At 49.5% G+C, this 23,291-nt stretch overlaps 1 protein-coding gene across 3 annotated transcripts; it reads left to right on the forward strand.

Annotated features, from left to right (window-relative positions):
- Window positions 1-3,360: 3,360 nt before the first annotated feature.
- Window positions 3,361-21,484, forward strand: SMIM17 (small integral membrane protein 17). 3 transcript variants are annotated; one of them, XR_012912496.1, is made up of 5 exons: window positions 3,361-3,444; window positions 10,225-10,485; window positions 12,677-12,753; window positions 15,945-16,049; window positions 18,852-18,940. XR_012912496.1 is itself a non-coding variant. In XM_012757795.3 (4 exons), the coding sequence occupies exons 2-4, from the start codon at window positions 10,317-10,319 to the stop codon at window positions 18,960-18,962; spliced, it is 357 nt and encodes a 118-aa protein (XP_012613249.1). In that variant the 5' UTR covers window positions 3,361-3,444; window positions 10,225-10,316; the 3' UTR covers window positions 18,963-21,484. The 3 variants fall into 3 exon arrangements, 2 of the variants coding, with proteins under 2 accessions (XP_012613249.1, XP_075849401.1); XM_012757795.3 differs by lacking the exon at window positions 15,945-16,049 and having other exon boundaries at window positions 18,852-21,484; XM_075993286.1 differs by lacking the exon at window positions 18,852-18,940 and having other exon boundaries at window positions 15,945-18,845.
- Window positions 21,485-23,291: the final 1,807 nt, after the last annotated feature.

The following is a 23,291-nucleotide window of genomic DNA, read 5'->3' on the forward strand; positions in this document are numbered from 1 at the left end:
GTCATATTGATCTATTTTATGTACTTCATAGAATTTAGCATAACCTAGATTTTATCCTATGTGTATTGGTTTGCTTGTCATTGTCTGTTTCATCATTAGATATAAGCTCCATTAGACCATAGACATTGATAGTCTTGGTCACCCAGATCAGCATTTGCCACATAGTAGTTATTTAATAAATATTTGTTGAATGGGTGAATGAATTCTTAGCCCTGTAGTAATCTGTCTTTCCCCAGCTAGTCATGGGGCTCAAAAAAGATGTCAACAGCACTCATATCCTTGTAGAATCATATAAGGCTTGAGGGCTGTTCTGGGGTCTCCAAGACAACCCTCAGGTTTGGTGGTTTTCTGGGAAGACTCACAGGACTCAGCCTACTGCCATACTCATGGCTAAAGTTTATCACACAAACCTGGTATACAAAGCACAACCAAAAAAGGGAAAATGCTTATGGGCATAACAAATCTTTACCTGGCCACTTGACTTGCCATGAGGTTATGGCATGGGGGAAGATGTGTTGTGTTACAACAGGATAATGAAGAATTTGGACCAATAATTCCCCCTACCACATCAAGTGGTGGCATCTAGCTATGATTTATTAATCTTGATTTTATTTCCCTTTTAGGTTATGGCACTTGAAACTGGTTTTCCATTTTTAGGAGTGCTATAAGTACTTCTAAAATGGTTGTAGAAGATGAGTTAACTTTAAAATAAAAATATTAAGTAAATAGTAATGTGGATGTTATATGGACATGGATGCAATCATGAAGGTGGTAGGCAGGATCATGGCAAATGTTGAAAAAGGATATATGAAAAATTGAAGTTAGATAAACATTAAAAGCATGGAAGGGGATTCTAGACACTCTCCCTTCACTGTTTTCTTCTCTTTCACGAATAAATCACCTCCTAAGGAATCATTCAATAATATTCTTTCCCTCGGGATTCTGGGAAACTCCCCAAACTTGAGTACATTTTAAGAGCAATGGGTAATTTATCTGGATTATTAGGATCACAGCTGAAGTTTTTCCCTATGTTGAGGATCTGGTGTTCAAACATTATAATGGTAATACTGGTGACATTTACAGAGCACTCAGTATGTATGAGGCATATGTATAAACTTATTTGATGTTTACAATAACTCTATGAGGCAGGGACTATTTTTGTTCCCATTTTGCAGATAAGAAACTGAGACCCAGTTAATTCACTTCCCAAAGTTACACAGCTGGTGGATCTGCATCTGGAAGCCCAGCTTTTGACCCCTGCCTCAAGGCTCTGTGACCTGGGACAGCTCCCCTGCTCTCTGGCACTAAATGTCTTGTTATCAAAAGAAATGGTGAGCACTGAATGAAGTGTCTAATTCTTTGACAATCCATGTTCAAACTCCAAACTATCCTTGGAATGGCTGCAAACTCATCTTCTAAACATCTAAGCAGAGGACGTTTCCCTTCCCAATTAAGTCACATATCCAGAAACTCCTAAGCAAATCCAAGCTTAATCTTTCCACTTTCTTGCTGCATGTCCTTTGTGCAAATCATTTAACTCCATTATGTCCCAGTTTCCTTCTCTGTAAAATGGGAATATTTACCACTTGGGACTTTTGGAATTAAATGAGATAATGAACATAAGATGCCTTTTTCATAGTATTTGTTGGATAAATGACAGCTATTTTGATTGGCTTTCTGCATAACCAGGGTCATTCAATTGCCTAGCCATTTGGAAAAGAAAATTAAATCTTTACCTCACACAATTAAAAAGAATTCCAGAAGGTTCAAGCAACTAAGCCTATAACATAAGACTGTAAAGTGTTAAGATTATGCAGGAAAGTGTTTATGAGAATAGGGTCAGGAAGTGCATCTCAAATAAGACCCCAAAAGCAAAAAATGTAAAAATAGATATCTTGGATTTTTATCAAATCTACAACTTAAGATACTATGTAAACACAGTAAAAAGATAAGGGAAAGGCCAGGAGAAAATATTTGCCACTGATAGAGTAACAGGCAAAAGATTACTATCCAGAATATTTTTAAAAATGCCCATAAATCAGTAAGAAAAAGCTACATAAACAAACTGGGAGGATGGGTGGGGTGGCTTACGCCTGTAATTCTAGCACTTTGGGAGGCTGAGGTGGGAGGATCGCTTGAGCCCAGGAGTCTGAGGTTGCTGTGAGCTATGATGACACCACTGTACTCTAGCCCCGGAGACAAAGCAAAACCCTGTCTCAAAACAAAACAAACAAAAGCAAACAGGGGAGCTAAACAGGTAGTTCACAGAAGAGAAAGTAAGCCTGGTCAACAAAAATGTTAATTTGCTCCACTTCACTAGTAACCCAGGAAGGAAATAAAATTACAAAGGGAGACCATTTCCCCCCACTCCATGGCTTTGTAAAGGATTTAAAAAATTTGCTATAGGCCAGGCGAGCATGTTGGCTCACACCTGTAATGCTAGCACTCTGGGAGGCCGCAGCGGGAGGATCGCTCTAGGTTAGGAGTTAGAAACCAGCCTGAGCAAGAGCAAGTTCCCATCTCTACTAAAAATAGAAAGAAATTAGCTGAACAACCAAAAATACATAGAAAAAATTAGCCGGGCATGGTGGCGCATGCCTGTAGTCCCAGCCACTCGGGAGGCTGAGGCAGAAGGATCGCTTGAGCCCAGGAGTTTGAGGTTGCTGTGATCTAGGCTGACGCAAGGACATTCACTCTAGCCCGGGCAACAGAGTGAGACTCTGTCTCAAAAAAAAAAAAATAAAAAAATAAAAAATTTGATATAGACTTCCTAGGAGCAACTTGGCGGTGGTCATTGCATTGTAAAATTTGAATAATAATGATCACTGATGATAACAGCAGTTGTTTGGCATGGTTGTAAGCACTGTGCATGTATCACTTAATTTTTATTTTTTTTATTTTTTACCTTCACAGTAATCCTGGGCGGTGGTCACCATAATTGTTCCCACTTAAGAGAATGGGAAACTGAGGCATAGAAATGTTAAGTAACGCACCCGAGGACACACTAGTAGCAAGTGGCAAAGCCAGACCCTGACTCCAGGCTGTGGGGCCCCAGGGTTTCCCCTGGTTTTTAGCCCAGAGAACTACCCACCGGCTTGTGCGGAGCTGCTGGCCTCCCCGGCGCCCGCAGCATGGGGAGCCGGACACGACCTGCGCGCGCATCCGCGGGGGATGCCTGGCCCGTCCCACTTCGGCCAACCCTCAGAGCGGAGCACAGGACCACGCCCCTCCCCACCCCCTGCGACCCCACGTGGGCACTCAGTCTCAGTGGCCGCTCCGCCTTCTCCTACTTCCTTCCAGGGGCAGACTTCCTGGGGGAGGAGGGAAGAAGGCCGCCCCCCCTCCCCTATTGCCCCCGCCTCCCGCCCGCAGCCTCCGCGTCTGCGCAGCCGCAGTCCCTGCGGCGCCGGCTCTGCAGTGCCCCGGCTGGGTCTGGTGGGGAGGGTGAGTCCTTGGAGGGACCCCCGCGGGCGGGGAGGAGGCGGGAAAAGGGGGCCGGGGCGCGGGCGGCGATCCGGGACGCGCGAGTGTGGATGTGTTTGGGCAGGGGGGGGGTGTGCCAGGGACGGGTCGGGGGAGGGTGGTCCCCGCGCCCATCCGGCGGGAGAGGCCTGCGGGTCTGTCCGGGTGGGGCTGTTTCTCCGCCAAGCGCCGTCTGTCCACCCGGCCGTGCGTTGCACGTGAATTCCAACCTCCGCGCGACGAGAAGAGAGTGGACCCTGCACCGAGCGTGCGTTTGTGGTGCGTGCGCCCTCGCGGTCGGCGTGCGCTCTTGTCCCGCGGGGTCCGGCGTCTGCTGTGGCTGTCCCTAGGTGTTTAGCGCGCTGCCTCCGCGGGCCTGCGGCGCGTGCACCGGCGCACGAAGGGGTTGTGTGTCTGTCTGCACACGTGTGTGCCATCCTGCAGTGGCTGGGAGCACTGGCTCTGAAGTCACCCGGTGTGGAATCCGCGGCTCCCACTCTTCCGAGCTATGCGGCTTTGAAAAGGGGACTTCCTCTTCTGTGGGATGGAATCATAGCCTCATCTGTGTGCGCATTAGGTGACAGAGGGTTCCAGGGGCTCAGCAGTGCTGGCGCACGGAAGCGCCCCAGGAAACGCCGTCGCCCACACTGTGATTGGCATTGTTGTTGTTGCTGCATCTCCACCCTTCCCTCTCGGCAGATGGGTTGTCTGCTGTTCCACCGAGACGCTGCGGTTGTGAAGTGCGAATTCCCCCACCCGTGCGCGCCTCTGTCCCGCGTCCTCCCCGCTCCTGCGTCCATTGCCAGGCAGTTTCTTCTGACCTTGACCTGGCGGCTCCTGCCTCCTCCGTCTGTCACCCCTCTTGCCTGCGTTTTCTCCTCTTCCCATGCCTTCTCCCCCTCAGCCAAAATCCATGATTATGTCTCGTATTAAGAACAAAACAAAGCAGCAAACCAAACAGCACTCCCTGGTGCTGCTCTCGCACTGTTTCCCATCAAGGCCAGTAAGTTACCTGTTTCCTTGAGAAACGGTGTCTGTGCCGGCGGCCTCCTCTCCTCACCGCCACGGGCTCCCGGCCCGCTCTGAGGCTGCAGACCGGCAGCCCGGGGTCTAGTTCAGCCCCGCCGCTCGCGCGGTTTGCTTTGCATGGTGGCCTGCAAACATTTGAAGTTGACATTGATCAACTGCAGATGTCATCTGAAAATATAAATTTCCCATCTTCTTTTGAGAAATCAGAAGATAGGAGACATTTGCGCCATATTTCTGCTCAGCAAACATTGGCTGGACTGAATGGGGCAGCTTCTTCAGACAGGGCACCTGATCTCGCTTTTGCCCTGTCCCCCCTGCCCCCTCTGTGCCCTGTCACCTCTCCTCACACCAGGTGTCAGTTGCTATTTGTTTATGCTTTCCTTACAGCAGAGAAGTGTTTCTCTGGATCCGTATTTCATTCTCAATTTCAAAAGAGTGAAAGTAAAAGCCGGACAATCTGGTTTGATGTTTGTTTGTTTTGCCTCCCACCGGTGCTGTCTGCCCAAACTCTGGAGGTGTTTGAGTCCCAGTCCTTTCTGTCTGCTGGAGTGCTGGGCCTGTGCTGTTTGGTCCTGTGTCCACTCGTTTTTCTCCTCCAGGAGAAGGTGCGCTGTAGAAGGTGTCAAATGCATCACCATGCGCCCAATATACAGCACAGGTCTGGCACAAGGTTCTGGCTGAGAAGTGGGTGGAAAAGTTGTATTCGTTCAAGCACCCAAGGGTGGCAAATATGTGTGAGGTCCTGTAAGAGGTGATGTTTAGGGTCGGCTGTGAAGGCTGAGCCGTGCTTCTGGAAGCCGACGCAGGAAGGACAAACTGAGCCGGGAACACCCTTTTTGTTCTTCCTTTCACCAGGTACTCAAACTCTGTATTAAATCATGTTCTGTCTCAGTAGAAAGCTCACAGACTCCGTGAGGTAGGTGCTGCTGTTGCCGTCTGCTCACTTTACTGATGAACTGAGGCTTGGAGAGGTCAAAGGGACCTGCCCCAGGTCATGCAGAAGATAGGAGGCAGAACTGAAGTTCACGCGAGTGTGGTCACGTCCATGCCTGGCTCCCCAGCACCCGGCCCTGTAGGAGCAGTTAGCATTTTATAATTAACGCCGCCGTTCTTGTCCCACCTTTGTGACTATTTTCTCATTTTAGCATCACCTGTACTAACACTTACCTAGTTTTCCTTTAAGTCACCTCTCATTTTCCTCTCTTCTAACAATGTTATTTTAATACCTGAATCACAGCTCCCTAAAGATGTCCATGTCCTCATCGCCAGAACCCAGGACCATGTCAGACTATTTGATGAGGGCGAGTTACAGTTACGGATGAGATCAAGGTTGTTAATCAGCTCTCTTGGAGATGGGGAGATGGCCCTGGATTATCTGAGTGGATCCAATGTAGTTAATCGTACAGTGGTCCTTAAAAATGGAGGGGAGAGCCGGAGTCAGAGGGTTTCAGCGGGAGAAAGGGTGCATGGCCCTTGCTGGCTTGCAGATGGAGGAGGGGCCAGGAGTCCAGGAACGCAGGCGCCTTGGATGCCAGGACAGGCAGAGAATGGATCCCCGCGGAGCCTCCGGAAGGACACAGCCCTGCCCACACCTCTGTTTTGTCCCCGGGGGCTCATTTCAGATTTCTGACCTGTAGAACTGCAAGAAAATAAATCGACTCTGTCTTAAGCCACTGAATTTGCGGTAACCTGCTACCGCAGCCCTAGGAAACCCAGACAATGCCTCAGGGACTCCTAAAATCAGGATCTTATCAAAGACCAATGATGCAACCGGGTTTAAGCAAAGCAGTGAAATTCATATGAGGTGCAATTCTCAGAGCCAGCATTTGTATCCATATATATGTATTGAAACAGATAAATGCAGCAAACCACAAATAAAATGACATGAAATTTAAACAATCGGTATTTTATTTTAGTTTTCTTTTTTCAGTGAGGGGGAATTAAGGTTGTAGGTCTAAAAAGGACATAGAGTAATGTGCATTAAGTGTGCAGTTCTGGGACAATAGAGCCCAGTGAATTTGTACAAAGGTGCTCACCTGTGTGACTACTGCTCAGATCAAGATACAGAACTTTCCCCAGAATGTTGCTGCCAGCCTGGTATAACCCCTCTCTGACTCTTATTAATATCAACTCATTTTACCTGTTCCAGACTTTTCTATGTTAGTAAAATCACATATATGTGCTCCTTTGTATCTGGCTTTTTCAACTTAGTCATATATGTATGTATTATGTCAATATACATTATACATATTATATATTACATATGAAATATATATTTATTAAATATATATTATGTTTATAATTATATATTTATATAATTATATTTAAAATATATTATAGTTATATAACTATATTAAGATATGCTTATGTATAAAATACATAAAGTATTAGAAATACATAATATATATTTAGATTCATCCATTTGTTGCCTGTGTCCTCTGTTTGCTCTTCTTGTTCCTGGGCAATCCTCTGTTGTCTGAATAAACTACAATCTATTTTTCCATTCTCTCGTCCATAGACAGCTGGGTTGTTAGCATTTTTAATTACGAGTATGAGTGCTTTTGACTATGAATATAAACTGCTTCGGTTTTATAAATACAGCGGACATCAACAACATTCATGTACAAGTGTGTGGGTGGACCTAGGTTTTCCCTGCTCTTGGCGAAGTTCCTTGGGGTGGGATTTCCTCATCCCAGGGTACTTGTGTGTTCAGATTTCCTAGAGGTTGCCAAGTAGTTTTCCAAAGCAGTTGAACCAGTAGACGCTCCCGCCAGCATGCATGAGTCAGCCTGCTTTTGAAATCAACCTCAATGAATTTCACAGGGAAAGCCAGTATCACTTTTAATTTGTTTTTATGGTGTGTGGGTGTGTACACACACACCCACACACCCACACATATACATATACCACATTTTCTTTTTTTTCTTTTACCCCCCTTTTTTAGAGGCAGAGTCTCACTCTGCCACTCCAGCTGGAGTGCGGTGGCGTGATCATTTCTCACTGCAGCCTCCAGCTCCTGCCTCAAGTGAGCCTCCTGCCTTGGCCTCCCCAAGTGCTGGAACTATAGGCTAAGCCGCTGTGCCCGGACTCAGTATAACCCTTATTTATTTATTTTTACACTTATTGAGGGTAACCATGAAAATAAACACAGGCAAAGTCTTTGCATTCCGGATGCTTTGCCTGCTGAGCCTGAAGCTGCTCTGCCTGTGTTAGAAGCAGGGCTCAGCTAGAGATGGGGAAGGCATATGGGCGCGAGACGGAGACTTTCTCCTTAAGGTAATATTAAATAAGAAGGATCAAAGGGTGAAGAGGGGAAGCCTCTTTCCCCAGGATTCAGTGTCACTGAGTCCTGGGTGTGGCTAAAACTCCTGTCTGGGCTTTCCTGGGCGTGGGAGACTGCAGGAACAGACAGATGCAGGCTGGGCCTCTGCTCATGACTGGGGGTGGAGAGTGGACCCCGAGCAGCTGGTGGGAGGCAGGTTCAGGGAGCAGGATCCGTGGCTTGAGGGCCAAGTAGACCCCTGGAGGCAGGGAGGACATGGCGGAGGCCACTTTATCCAGGGGAACAAAAGCAGGGGGCTGCCACAGTGGGCAGGAGGGCAGCGCCTTTTCTGAGGCAAGAGCAGGGGACGGGCAATGGCCTGGGTGCAGGGGCGAGCTGGGGCAAGTTCAAGCCTGGTCCTGTGGGCACGGGCGGGAGGATGTGCAGGTGAGGCGTGCGATGGGGGCAGTGGCAGAGGGGTCTGGGAAATGGTGAGTTTGGGTCTGGGTTTTAGGAGCCTGTGCGCCCACCCCCTTCCCTGCAGGAGGCAGATGGAAGATACAAATGCTGATTGGCAAAGCAGAAGAAAAGAATATATTTTTGGGCCGGGTGCGGTGGTTCACGCCTGTAATCCTAGCACTCTGGGAGGCCCAGGTGGGAGGATCACTCAACCTGAGGTGTTCGAAACCAGCCTGAGCAAGAGCAAGACCCCGTCTCTACTAAAAATAGAAAGAAATTAATTGACCAACTAAAAATATATATACAAAAAATTAGCCAGGCATGGTGGCGCATGCCTGTAGTCCCAGCTACTCGGGAGGCTGAGGCAAAAAGATTGCTTGAGCCCAGGAGTTTGAGATTGCTGTGAGCTAGGCTGACGCCACATCACTCACTCTAGCCTGGGCAACAAAGTGAGACTCTGTCTCAAAAAAAAAAAAAAAAAAAATATATATATATATATATATTTTTTTTTGCATCTCCATTATATATTATATGGAATATAATTATATTTATAAATAATGTATAATATGTCATGTGACATTAATATGAATATATAATTGACATAATTTATAATATATTGATATATAATTGATATATTTGTATATGTTATATTAATATATCCATTATAATATAGCTTCTATTATAAAAAAATTTCAAACACCCTCCTAAGTATGAGGGTAGCACTATGAACCACCACTCACCATTTCTCAAATTCAGCAGTTATATTTTCTTGTTGGCTCTAATGTCCCGTTGTCTATTTCTTCCTCTTTCTTTGTAGAAGTATTTTAAAGCAAATCTTGGCCATTAGGCCAATTCGCTCCTACATACTACAAAAGCATCTCTAAAAAAGCAAGGTGGACACTTCCTACGTATCCATAAAACCATCCCCATATCTGACAAAATCAGTGATAATACCTTGGTATTGTTGAATACCCTGTCCATGATCTAATTTCCTTGATTCTTAAAGATTTTTCTTTTTACAGCAGGTTTATTTGAGTCGGGGTCCAAACATCTTAGTCTCCACATGCTATTGATTGTTGAGTTGCAAACTGCTCTTTCAAGCATCTGCCCCATAGTTTCAAAATTTTATAGAACAATTTCTGCTTGTACAAACCTAAGTAAAGAAGAAAAAGCTTACAGAAGCTTTTATTCACTTCTAGGGAATTGACTCCTTTTTTTTTAAAGTTACCATTCACAAGATAGTCTTTGGGTTGTACGTGCGACACACACACAATTTCCTAAAACAAGAACATAAACCAGCGTCAGTGTCTCAAGGCAAATAGTTACATAATCGAAAGTCATTATAATTCAGATGCTTCTTGCAAACAACTTCCTGAATCTCAGGTTGACCTGACATAGAATGAGAATATTAAAGAGTATTTTATTTAAAAGTAAGCTGGGTGCAGTGGCTCACATCTGTAGTCCTAGTGACTCTGGAGGCCAAGGCAGGAGGATCACTTGAGGCCAGGAGTTTGAGACCAGCCTGGGCAACAGAGCAAGACCCTGTCTCTAAAAGAATTCTTTTTAAAAAATTAGACTTTTAACCCCCATGTGGAAAGTAAATCTTGTTTTCAACAGTGATGACCAAGGAGAAAGTTGGGGCTGTCAGGGGTTGGTGGGAAGACTAGAGTCCTGTCTGTAGCCGAGGGATTCTAGGGGATGCGTCCCTTACTCTAAAGCCCCTGGCTAAGCAGTTTGGAATGCGGACTGAGTGTGTGCGTGGGCGTGTGCGCCTGCCTGCGACACGCATGATCCCCCTTCCTGCTCTGTCCCTGGAACCCCCACCACTATGTGACACACTATGTACTTCCTTACCTGTCTGTCTCTGTGTCTCCCGGCTAGAATGCAAACCCCACGAGGGAGGGAGGGTCTTCGTTTGGTCACTGCTGTGTTTCTGGCGGTTAGGACGGTGCCCAGCACCTGCTGGCCCCCGTAACCATCCACTGAATGATGAGGCGCCTCTCGGTCCTCAGGCTCTGATCCCGTGCCTGGGGGACCAGACCGGGCGCTGGAACAGGAGGAGGAGGAGAAGCCTGTCTCGGGAGCCCCGCCGCCCGCTGGGGACATGCAGAGCCTCAAGCCTGAGCACGCTCGGGGGCTGCTGGAGCCAGAGAGGACCAAGACACTGCTGCCTCGGGAGAGCAGGGCCTGGGAGAAGCCGCCCCCTCCCGCCTTCAGCAAGGACTGGGAGGCCGTGGAGGTCGGGGCCTCCAGCTGTGACAGCGAGGAGAAAGGTGAGGGCCCCCGGGAGGTGAGTGGGTGGGGGAAAGGTCTTGGCAGAGCCTAGGAGAGACCAAACATTCATTTCGTCATTCATGCATTCAACAGCTATTGGTGGAGATCTATGTCAGTCCACTTTGATGGGTAATAAATCGTCCCCAAACTTAGTGTCTTAAAGCAATGATAGTTCATTGGCTCGTGACTCTGTGGGTTGGCAGTTTAACCTAGCCCTGGGGACACATCTCCTGCTGCCCTTGTGTGCACTTGCCCACGCAGCCTCAGCGAGCTGGCTGGTTGCAGATGGCCTTACTCAGTGTCTGGTCGGCACTGGCTGATGGCTAGCTTGGTGGTGCTGGCGAGAGGCCACACAGCTCCACCGGGCTATTCCAGGCTTATCCTCATGGGAGTGGCTGCAGGAGTCTCAGAAATGGCGGGAAAGGGAACACCCTGATGCACAGACTGTTCTGAAGTGTCTGCTGGCAGGCCAGGTGCTCACCTGCTGTTGTTCACAGCAAGCTGCGGGGCCGGGCGCGGTGGCTCACGCTGCAATCCTAGCACTCTCGGAGGCAGAGGCGGGAGGATTGCTTGAGGTCAGGAATTCTAGACCAGCCTGCGCAGGAGTGAGACCCTGTCTCTACTAAAAGTAGAAAGAAATTAGCTGGACAACTAAAGATATATAGAAAAAATTAGCCGGGCATGGTGGCGCATGCCTGTAGTCCCAGCTACTCGGGAGGCTGAGGCAGGAGGATCGCTTGAGCCCAGGAGATTGAGGTTGCTGTGAGCTAGGCTGATCCCATGGCACTCTAGCCCGGGCAACAGAGCGAGATTCTGTCTCAAAAAAAAAAAAAATAGTAATAAGCTGCATGGTCAGGCCCAGAATCCATGAGAGAGGGGCTGTGGACATAAAGATGAGCCACTTGAGGGCCACTTGGTGCAAAACTTGACCCCAAAGCACCTTCTATGTGCCAGGCCCTGTGCTAGGGGCCGGGGATATGGCAGTGAACAAGATGGCCTGGTAAAGCTCAGATTGTAGTGGAGAAGGCAGACAATAAGTGCGTTAAGAAACAAAAGGAAAGGCAACGTCTGATGCTGATGAGAGCTCCCAAGGCAAGCAGGTGCTTCCTAGGTGAGGGCGGTCAGGGCCGCGGCCTGCAGTGCCCAGAGCCCCGAGGGAGAGAGGCGAGAGGGAAAAGACAGATCATCTGGCCCAGTGGGGCGTCTCTTAGACCGTACTGGAAGCCACTGGCCACTGTGAAGAGGAGAAAGACATTGCATTTCAGAAAGAGTCCTCTAACTCAGCGCTTTCCAACCAGGACGATTTTGTACCCTGCCCTCCCCAGAGGGGCATTTGGGGTCTAGCTGGGAGGCACTGCCGCCGCCTCCCGGCGACTCCACAGTGCCACTGCTAGACCTCCCGCACAAGATCTGCCCTGCCGCCCAGGGGTGAGGGTGGCCGGAGGTTAGGAGGCCGCGTGCAAGGTGGGAGGCTGGTCAGGAGGCTGCCACGCCGCCGGAGAGAGGAGAGATCTGGGACACCTGTCGGAGGCGAATGTGCTCTTGCCGATGGATGTGGGACAGGGAGGACAACGGATATCGAGGGTGACTCTTGGGGTTTTGGCCCACGCAGCTGGATGAAGGGCAGTGCCACCTGCTGAGACGGGGGCACCCGAAGGCCGCCCCACAGCGGAAGGGGCTGAACTGAACCCTCTACCGGGGCGGACTGTTTCTCGGGGGTGGACAGAGGTGTGGCTAGCAGAGGCCCTGGCCAGGGCGGGCTGCCCAGTTCTGCCCAGAAGGACCCGGGTGCGCCGACTCGGGCTGACTCTCCCCCGGCGGCTGCTCTTACGGAGGGGGGAGGCCCCGCCACCCAGGCCTGGTTCTGTGACTCTTCTGCCCCCTCACCGGCTGCTTCGGAGGCCCACGGGGAGGGAGCCTGCACCCACTGGCAGGCGAAGGAACAAAGGCTCAGGGGACAGACGGCAGGTGACCGAGTTTCAGCCTTCCGGGTAGGGATGGGATCGGAATTCAGGTGTCTCATTCGCTCAGCCCCTTCTGAACACGCGCGCTGGCGTGTGTGCGTGTGCATGAGAGAGGGAGGAACAGGGCGTTCCTGCAGAGAGGCGTGGGAGGCCAGTGGGAAGAGCAAGTGGACCCCTGGCCGCCTGGTCACCGTCTCATGGCTCCTTTCTCCTCCGCACCCGCCAGACCTGTCTTCTCAAGAGACTGGGGTTTCCCAGGAGTGGAGCTCGGTGGAGGAGGACGACGAGTCGGAGGAGTCCCAGGTATGGTGTGGCGGGGTCCTCTCCCTTCCCGTGGGCGTCCCACCTGCCGATCTCAGTGGGTTGTCACATGTCCTTTCTCAGCTTAAAGTTTCCCTGCCCCAAAAAAGTCCCAAGAAGTCTCCTGTGGGGGACAGGACATATTCCTGTGGCGGTCAGAGCGGAGGGTCTCCATGCAGCATATACAGCTCCATCCACTCACACCCTCCAACCCTTCACCCGTAAACCCATCCGCCATCCATCCATCTGCCCATGTGTCCGTCCTCCCATGTACCCATGTGTCGGTCCGTCCACTTGTCCATCCATCCACAAACCCTCCCTTCCACCCTTCACCCCACCTTGCATCTCACCCATCCGTTCTCCTTCCACTCGTGGGATATCCACCGACCACTGACCTGTCCACGCGTCCATCTGCCCAGCCTCTCACCCCTGCTTGTCCACAGACCCACTGCGTCTGTCCTGCTGCAGATCTGGCTACCCACATACACCCTCCCCACCCTTTTGTGCATGCGCCATCAGTCCTGCTCAACCCACCCGCCCACTGTGTGTCCACTCACCTGTACACCTACCTATCCATCCTCTACTGCCTAATTGCCGTGGTGGGGCCGTGGCTACTATCCACGCACCCACATTCCCACGCACCCATCTCTATCCATCCACCCGTCCACCCACCAACCCAGTCACTGACCCACCCAGCCAGCCACGATTCATTTATCCATCCGCTCACCACCTACTGGATTTTAATCCAGATTCTATGAGTAAAACCAAACAGAATCATTGTGCACACTGCTTTCCCTCAAAGACCTAATGTCTTCCTTTTCTTGAGGCATAAGATGTCAGTACAAGAAATAATAAAAGTGGTTCTTTTGTTTATACATCCAGGTGATACATGAGAAAAATCACATAACCACCCTCAGCAGCACCTGAGGGTCCCGCCATCTCCCAGTCATCTGTCAGGAATCTACCTCTGACAGGGTCAAGCTAGAAAAAGGGTTTATTGACCCACAGTGCAGGGCTGGGGAGGGGGAGTGGCACACAGTGGCCAGGAAACTGCGATAGTGCCAGATAAGTGCTGTCGACAGCGGGGTGGGTTCATGCTTCCATAGCCCAGAGAGGAGGAGATGCAGACCTGGGGTTCGGGCTGAGGAAGAAGCCCCAGGCAGAGCAGGGCAGGCAACGGCCGTGCAAAGGCACAGCGGCCTGGCAAGTCACGTGGGGCTGCCGGAGTTAAGGGCAGAACAGTGGGAGGTCTGGGGGGAGTCCGGCTGGGCAAGGTCACTGATGCATTCCACAGCTATTTCTTGTGCACCTACTGTGTGCCAGGCAGTGTTCAGTGCGTGGAGGGTACAGCAGTGAATGGGACAGACGGCAAGTGAAACAAGCCGCTGAAGCGTAAACTCGCTGCGTGGTGATGAGCGCTAGGGAGGAAAATGGAGCAGGACGGGGCTCCAAAGCGTGAGGCTGGGCTGGGATTGCCATCTTAAGAAGAGTGTCCAGGGACAGCCTCCCCGAGGGGGGCTATTGAGCAAAGACCTGAAGGGGGTGGGGGACAAGCCTGGTGGCTGTCTGGGGGGCACGGCAGGTGCAGAGTCCTGAGCTGGGCCCTCACCTGGCACCACAAGGACAAGCAAGAGCGGCCAGTGTGGCCGGGAGAGCCAGTGTGGGAGAGAGGGCTGGGAGATGGGGTTGTGGGGTGATGGGGTGGGTGACCGTATTTACAATGTGGCTCTTATCCTGGGTGGGGTGGCAGCCCTAGGTGAGTTCTGGACAGAGGAGGCACCTCTTGTGGCTCATGCTGTAGCCGGAGCCCTCTCCTGCCAGGCTGCATGCTGGGAGGCCAGGAGGGTCTTGCAGGCCATGGGAAACCCTGGCAGGGGTTTGAGGATTCACGGAATCACTTTGGCCACCCATGGAGAGGGAAGGTCGGTTGGATACAGCAGGGGTTGGGGTTTGGGGACATGCAGGAGCCAGTCAGGAACATCCAGTTAGAAAAAACAGGTGGAAATGAAAGAGCTGCCACTTAGCTCATGCGTGTTATGAGTTTGACACAGTTCTAAATGTGTCCCATGATCACATATATTAACTGGATGCCCATTAACTCGCATGATTCTCTCAGGACCTGTGAGATCCTTAGTGTGGTTCCCCCTTTTACAGATAAGGAAACTGAGGCAGAGAAATCATTAATATATGGCTTGCTCCAGGTCCTGCTGTGAGCAGCTGGCAGAGCCAGCAGAACTGAGGCTGTCTGGAGAGGATGCCAGCTGAGGCAGCAGCGGTGGCGGGAGTGGGACACGGGGTCATCGCTCGCTCACTCATTCATTCATTCGCTCAGTCATGGTTCATTGAACCAGCATTGATGGAGCATGTCCTTGAAGAAGGACTTGTTGTCCCATTTTACAGATGGTGAAACTAAGGCACAGAGAGTTCAGTTGACTTTCCTTCTGTCACTCAGCGTGTAAGTGGTAGAGCTGGTATTCGAACCCAGTTTGTCTCCTAACCACGAGGTGTCCTGCCTGTTTGTCTTGACCCTCTCCCAAGAGAGGACTGTGGACCTGGATGCAGGGCTCTCTCTGTCCCACCTGGGTCATCATGCCCCTAGAGGGGAAGAGTGTAAGAGGGAGTGGAAGAAAGGGAGTCACTTTCCAAGAGGGCAGCAGTTCCCACTTGGCAGACCCAGAGGAAAGCAGGGAGGAGGAAACAGTCCCATCACCCTCATCCCATAAAATACAAGCATGTGTAATACTTACAAATCTTATCTAAGTACATGAGGCTAAAAACAAAAGAGAAACACCAGCATCAGAGATAACCCCTGTAAAAGTTGCTGTGACAAGCCAAACTCGTCCCTATCATTGGAAGTCGGGATAATGGTTACCTTTGGGGTGGGGGGAACCAAGGGGCTTGTAATGGTCTGCTTCTTGTTTGGGGTGCCGGTTACAAGGGTTGTTCAACTTCTGCAGGTTGCTTAGACTGTATACTCAGCAAGTACACAAACTTCTCTTTGCATGTGCTACTTCGAAAGAATGTTTTTAAGAAGTTGTTACATGTCCTTCCAGATATTTTTTCTTAGACACACAGACCAAATTTGGATTTGTGTGCAAGAAATTTTTTGAGGGATGTGCAGGCTGGAGAGGGAAGGGGGAAGCTAGGTAAATACATGGGTTGACCCAAAGTCCAGCCTCTGTCTGATCCCACAGGGAGCCCTGGAGTGCGAGCAGAACCACAGAGTTGTCCTCCTCTGAGCCAGTGGAGTGGCCTCTTACACCCCATGTGTCCGTCACTGGGTGTGGACTACCCTGGAGGTGAGTTTAACCTCCTAGATAACCCCACAGGAGGTGAATCCCATTAGTAAGGGCATTTCTCAGAAGGGAAGAGGCAACATAATCCATAAACCATAAAGCTAGCAGCCAATACCCCTAGAGTCCAGGGCACAGCTGCACCAGCCTGGTAGACAGAAACAAAGGGGAACTAGGTGAGGCACCTACACGTCTCATCTTAGCCCATTTATGTCACTATAAAGGGACACCTGAGGCTGGGTCATTTCCAAAGGAAAGAGGTTTATTTGACTCATGGTTCTGCAGGCTGTACAAGAAGCCTGGGCCTGAGGCTGCTTCCACTCATGGCAGGAGGAGTGTGCAAGGGCCACAAGGGGAGAGAGGGAGCAAGACAGTGCGGGCACAGGCACCAGGCTATGTGGGGACTAACAGAGCAAGAACCGACTCCCTACCGTGAGGACAGCACTAAGCCATTTGCGAGAGGTCCATCCGCATGACCCAAGCGCCGCCCACTAGTCCACACGGCCATCCTGGGGAGCAAGTATTAGTGTGAGGTTTGGAGGGGACGAGCGTCCAAACCATAGCAGGTCTGTTATGTGTGGTTTGTGTCAAGTCATTGGATTTCAAATGAGCTGTATTTATTATATTTTCTTAATTATATACTCTGCGTTTCTAAATGGCAGTGTAATTATTTCTAATAAAACGCAGAGGTCAGAGCGTGTTGACACCTGTGTACACTCTTGTAACCAGCACCCCAATCAAGACAGTGTTGTCATCATTCTAGAAAATTCTCATTTTCCCTTCCAGTCTACCTCACTCCCCCACCCCAGAGGTAACTACAGTTCTTGATTTCTACTCATATAGATGAGCTTTGCCCATTGTTGAACTTTATCCAAATAGAGTCAGACAGTAGAATACATACATTTTAACACACAAAAAGGAGATTAATACAAAATTGTTATTCTGCCATTTGGTGTTTTCACTGGATATATTCTGATTTATTACATATTAATTATCTTCATTCTTTTCCAAATGTACTTTTTACTGCTGTGGAATATCCTAGAGTTTGGGTGTGTCAGACCCATTTCTTCAGCCGATGAATTGTCATTGCTGCAGGAGGCAGTGCTACACAAATGTTTGGTCGGTTGGCTCAATTTTATATAGTGTGGATTATGAGGAACTTTATAAAAATGCACATTCTCTGGTCCTAGCTGAGATGCACTGAATCAGAAAATCCAAGCCCAAGATATTTGAAAATCTTCCCCAACAAGCTTCTGACGCTCTGCCAGGTGTGGGAACTGCTTACTCAGGGCACTCTCTCCGGGCATCTGGTTGTAAAGGGAGATCTGGAATGAGACAGTACCCAGAGGGGTACAGCAGGCGAGGAGAAGGAATTTCTCCTTTCCAAAGTTAGAAATGTGAATTCCATCAATGGTTTGTAATATATTTTATCATCTCATGGTACGTGTCCCTTCCATTTCTCTTTTACAGGGTTTTTTCAGTGTTCACTGTCGCCTTGCCTTCCAGATAACTCATTATGTCACGTTCATTTCCAAAGCTTTCCTATTTAGTAGCAATTGCACTAAACTTATCTTTGGAGAATTGTTGTTAAACGTTTTGTCTTCCCATACTTCATCATGGTATGTCTCCCCATGTACTTGTTCCCTTCGCAAATATTTACAGAGCTCATAGTCTATGCCTGGGGGGTCCCCAGGTGCTGGCAGCAAACAAAGTTTTGCCCTCACAGGGCTTACAGTGTCATTGGGGGAAGGGACAATAAGCATATAAAGTATGTCAGGTGGTGATAAGGGCACAGAGAAAAAGTAAGCTGGGGAAGGAGTGTGGGTAGTACTGGGGTCTTTATTGAGAAGGGTTGGGGAGAGCGTACTGTTTTAAATAGGTGGTGAGGGAAGGGTTTTCTAAGGAAGTGAAAGAGTGAGGCTTAAGGGTATCTGGAAGAAGGGCATTCTAGGTAGAAGAAATCACAACCACAAAGGCCTGCAGGTGACTGGCTGGAGCAGAGTGAGAAAGGCAAGGAGTAACTTCAGTGTTAGAAGGAACACTCTGGCTGACCCACGGAGAAGAAATTGGGTGGATTATCAAGATGTGAAACGGGGGTCTGTAGCAAGTACAACAGACTACAACAGAGATGACGGTGGCTTTGTCCAGGGTGCAGTAGTTGAGGGGATGGAAGTGGTCAGATTCTGGATATGGTTTTGGAGATAAAGCCAACAGCATTTGCTGATGTCCTGAAAGTGGGTGATGAGAGATAAAGAGGAGTCAAAGATGCCACAGTTGGAGGCCTGGAGGGGCCTCAAGGAGTCACATGGGGGAAATTGCATGAGGAGCTTTTCAGGGGAGGGGATTAGAATACATGTTTGGGACATGTAAAGTTTAAGATGCACATTAGATATCCAAGTGGAGATGGCAAGTAGACAGTGAGATAGATGTATAGTTGGGAATTCAAGAGAGGGGTTGGGTCAAGAAACACATACACACACACACGCATGTACACAATACACATCTTTTTGTAGGGAGTCATTAGAGTATAGATGGTATTTTTAAACTGCGAGATTTTATATACCTACAACATTTTGAAATTTTTATCCCATTATTCTGAAAGTTCCTCTGATAGACCATAGGTATGTTACTTTCTTTTGTATATTTATCTTATATCTAGTTACTCTCCTATACAGTTTTAAATTCAAACAGCTTTTCTGTTGGTATGCCATTTTATTTCCAATCATATAATCTTATTTTTCTGCAAGTAACAATGGTGGCCCCTTCCTTTCCAATATTTATCTTTTTTTTTTTTTTTTTCTGTTTCAGGGCTTTGTGGAGTGGTCAAAGGCTCCACAACAAACAACCATAGTCTTGGTAGTATGTGTACTTTTTTTGTTTTTGGTTTTAACAGGGATGCCTATGATGTTTCATATTTAACTATACTGGTGGCTTTTGTTTTGAAACAGATGCCCTGTGTCATGTTAAGAAAGTGTGCTGGTTAAAAATCAGGAATGAATGTTGAATATTATCAAATGCCTTTCAAACATCCTTTGAGATGATTTTTTTTTAACTTTTTGGTGTGAGGTTTTACATTATTGTATTTAATTGAAATTAAGACATCATTGATTGTAAAACACATATTATTTTATATACCACTGAGAAAGAAAAATGCTAATTAATCATAAGATGCTACCAACTGGAAGATGTCTCCTGACTTCTGAGAAGGTAAAAAAAGTGCAACTGAGGATTGATGAAATCTGGTAGACTTCCTCACATCAAATCAACTTTGCATTCTTAGGAATGTTGTGCACCAGTCTTTTCATATACTGAATTCTATTTCTTGATATTTTATGTAGGATTCTTGCCTCTATCTTCATATGAGAGATTGGTGCTATCTTTGTGAAGTTTTGGTATCATGGCTAAGCTTGCATCACAGAAAGACTTGAATAACTTTTACCCCTTTCCATGCTTTTGAATAGTTTCTGCAGCTTGAGAAGTGTCAATCCCTTGGTATTTTAAAATAATTTGCCAGTAATCAGGACCTAGAGCCACAAAGGGGAGGTTTCAGCTACTTCTTGGGCAGCTTTCTCAGTTTTTTCCAGTTATTGGTTTATTAATACTTTTTACTTGTTGCATTCATTTTGGTGATTATAGAGTTCTTTGATCCCCTAGAAAATTTTTCATTCCATAGAGCTTTTCATATTACTAACTTAATTATGCATACTATTTTATAATTAAACAAAAATTTTGTTTATTTTATCCCCTTTAGCCTTTCAACTTCTGGTTTTGTTTTTTGTTTTTTTTTCCTTTGGTTTCATTACCAGATTTGTCAAATGCTTATCTAGTTTACTGTCATTTTTCCAAAGACCTAGTATTAGGCTTTATTTATATCCACTATTTCTCTTATTTGTAATTTGTTCCTTTAATATGTATTTTTTATTTTTGGCTCAATTTTTAAGTTCAATACTTAATTTATATTCTTTATATTTTCTATATTAGTATACTTAATAATAAAAATGCACTTGTGGATATAGCCTTGGCCATATTTTAAAGTTTGATTATCTGTGTTCTTATTTATGTTATTGTCTAAATATTATATTGTAGTGTTTCTAAAGTATGTTTTGAATGTCAAAACATTCGTTTACTTTTTGTTTAAAAACTATTTTGTTTTCTTATTTTATTGCACTGTGAATAGAGAATGTGGCCTATAATATCTCTGCTTCCAAAACCTTTTAAAAAGCTTTTATTGTGGCCTAGAACATGTCTAAGTTTTATAATTGTTTCATGAACATTTAAGATGAATATGTATTTTCTATAGAATTCAAAACTCTACATGTCTGTTATTTAACTCAGCCTCATCAATTACATTGTTTAGATTCATGTGTTATTTAATTTTGGCCTACTCTATTTGTCAAAAATCAATAAGGTTATGTGAAAATCTGTTAATAAAATTGTCTTCATCAATTTATTTTTATAATCTTTGCTTTATGTATTCAAAAGCTGTGTAATTTGATGCATATAAGTACAGCATTGTTATGTTCTTGCCAATTAAATAATATATGTAAAACACCAAGCACAGTGCCAGGTATACAGTAGGTACTCAATAAATGTTAGTTAAAACCTGATTCTGAATCCTTTGTTAAACATAATCATCTTTAACCAATTTAATCCTTTGATTTAAAATTTACCTAATACTTGTTGATATTACCATATTGCTCTTTTTAAATTCTTCTATGTACGTGAGGTTCTCCAGAGAATTAGCAGGGAAAGTATGGGATTCTCTCTCCATTTCTCTCACAGGCTGATTGCATCCAGTAAGCAACTAGCCCTTAAAAGAAAAGAACACAGGCCTCAACTTTTACATTTTTGGGGATTTTATTAGTTGCAAATAAGAGAGGCTCAATTTAAATGAGCTTAAGCAAAAGAAAAAAAAGTAATTCTTGGTTCATGTTACAACAATGTTTGGGATAAAACTGGCTTCATGTATAGCTGGTTTCACAGATCCAAAAATATCACTGGGGCTTTTCTTCTCCTCACAGTTGTGCCCCCTTCTGAAGGTGACCGCCCTTGCTCCTTCCCACTGGGCTGGGGATGCTATCCCCGGCTGGTGGTGGCCTCCTTTTCCACGTGGCGAAGTAGGAGGCTTGGCAGATTTTTATCACACTCGCAGCTCCCCTTCCTGCTCTGCTGCTGGGACAGGAGTCCTGAAATAAGGGGCGTGAGAACAGCCAGCAAGGCCCTGAGGCAGGAGCAGACTGTCCAAATAACGGGAGGAGAGTGGATGGCAGCAGGGCAAAGGAGGAAGCAGGGAGATGAGTGTGGAGACCACCTGAGATGTCCAGTCGAGAGGAGATGGGATGACTGGACTGTGACTAGCTCAGTGCCATGGGTCTTGGTCAATTTTGTGGGATAGCGAAAATAATCACGACAGTAATAAAAATCCTAGTAGCAGTGGTCATTCATTTGGGCTCTTTGATGTGCCAGGGACCTGCCTTTCATTAATGACGGAAGTACCCACCCAAGGCCCAGATGTTCCATTCACCCAAGAGCCATACAGATCCCATTAAAACGTAATTAAAACCACCCATAATCCTCCCCCTTCACTCGGTAAAAGCCAGAGTCCTCCGGATGCCATCTAGCTGTGCTCCCACCGGCTTCCACTCTCATTCCTCCTTCTCTGGCTCCTTTTACCAAGCCAGGTGGGCCTCCCTACTGTTTCTAACTTGCCCATCACGCTCTTGCCTCAGGACCTTCGCACTGGCTGTTCCTTCTGCTTGGGATGCTCCGCCCCCGCCAGCACGGCCCCTCCCCCGCCAGCGCGGCCCCTCCCTCTCCAGCACGGCCCCTCCCCCGCCAGCGCGGCCCCTCCCCCGCCAGCGCGGCCCCTCCCTCTCCAGCACGGCCCCTCCCCCGCCAGCACGGCCCCTCCCCCGCCAGCACGGCCCCGCCAGCGCGGCCCCTCCCCCTCCAGCACGGCCCCTCCTCCGCCAGCACGGCCCCGCCCCCGCCAGCACGGCCCCTCCCCCGCCAGCGCGGCCCCTCCCCCGCCAGCACGGCCCCTCCCCTCCTCCGGGTCTCAGGTGTCGCCTCCGCGGAGATGACCGCGCCGACACCCCCAGGCAGCACCTCCCTCCCTCCACCTTGCCTGCACAGCCTGTTTCCCCACTGGCGAGCCTCAACCACCATCCCGGGCGTGTGCTGGTGGCTGTGCCGGAGGACGGCTCTCTGTGAGGGAGGAACTGCGGGCGAGGGGCGCAGGCCGCAGCCCCAGGAACGCGCCCCCCACCCCGCCGGCCGCCCCTCGCGCTCGCAGCCGCTCGCCGCTTCCGGGAACAGGCCGCGTCCGACCGGCGGGGGGACGAGCGAAGCGAGCCGGCGAGCAGGGCGGAGCGAACCCGCGGGGCGTAGCCGGGCCTGGACCCGCGGGCCGGCGGGCGGCTCGCAGCACGCGCCTCCAGGGCTCGGCGGTCCGCCTCCTCCGACCCGACCCGACACTCCCGTTCCAAGGCGGAACCTGCTGCCACTCCGCTCCGGGCGGCGTCGCAGCTGTGGAGACTCAGCAGGCTGTGACCCCGGGCTTCCCTCTTTCCACAGCGAAGGGCTTCAGGGCAGATTCTCGTGGCGCCCCCTGCCGCCCCGCCCCCTGCCGCCCCGCCCCCTGCCGCCCCGCCCCTGCCGCCCCGCCCCCTGCCGCCCCGCCCCCTGCCGCCCCGCCCCCTGCCGCCCCGCCCCCTGCCGCCCCGCCCCCTGCCGCCCCGCCCCCTGCCGCCCCGCCCCCTGCCGCCCCGCCCCCTGCCGCCCCGCGCAGCCCACCTCGTCCCGGAACCCTCGCCCAGAGGCCGCGCGGCGCCTGCGCACTCCGAGCTGACAGGCTGGGTCTTGGCGAGAGGCTCGGTGGACCGACGCAGGCCCCGCCCCGCCCTCGCCCCAGCTCAGGCCCCACCCGGCCCCAGCTCAGGCCCCGCCCACGCTCAGGCCCCCCCGCCTCAGCTCAGGCCCCGCCCCCTAACTGGCCCCGCCCCTGTATCGGCCCCGCCCCCCGGCCCAGGGTCCGGCCCCAGCTGAGGCCCCGCCCCATCCTGACCCACACTCGGGCCCCGCCCTCGCCCCAGCTGAGGCCCGCCCCCGCCCACGCTCAGGCCCCGCCCCAGCCCCAGCTCAGGCCCGCCCCCGCCCACACTCAGGCCCCGTCCCCGCCCACGCTCAGGCCCCGCCCCTGGCCCCAGCTCAGGCCCGCCCCCGCCCAGGCCCCGCTCCCTCCCTGGC

The sequence above is a fragment of the Microcebus murinus genome, chromosome 16 (genome assembly GCF_040939455.1).
Source record: "Microcebus murinus isolate Inina chromosome 16, M.murinus_Inina_mat1.0, whole genome shotgun sequence".
In the NCBI taxonomy this organism is placed as follows: Eukaryota; Metazoa; Chordata; class Mammalia; order Primates; family Cheirogaleidae; genus Microcebus; species Microcebus murinus.

Coding starts and splice junctions, on each gene's coding strand:
- SMIM17 (XM_012757795.3), top strand. CDS start 10,317: ATGCAGAGCCTCAAGCCTGAGCACGCTCGGGGGCTGCTGGAGCCAGAG. Junction 10,486..12,676: donor CTGTGACAGCGAGGAGAAAG/GTGAGGGCCCCC, acceptor CGCACCCGCCAG/ACCTGTCTTCTCAAGAGACT. Junction 12,754..18,851: donor ACGAGTCGGAGGAGTCCCAG/GTATGGTGTGGC, acceptor TTTCTGTTTCAG/GGCTTTGTGGAGTGGTCAAA.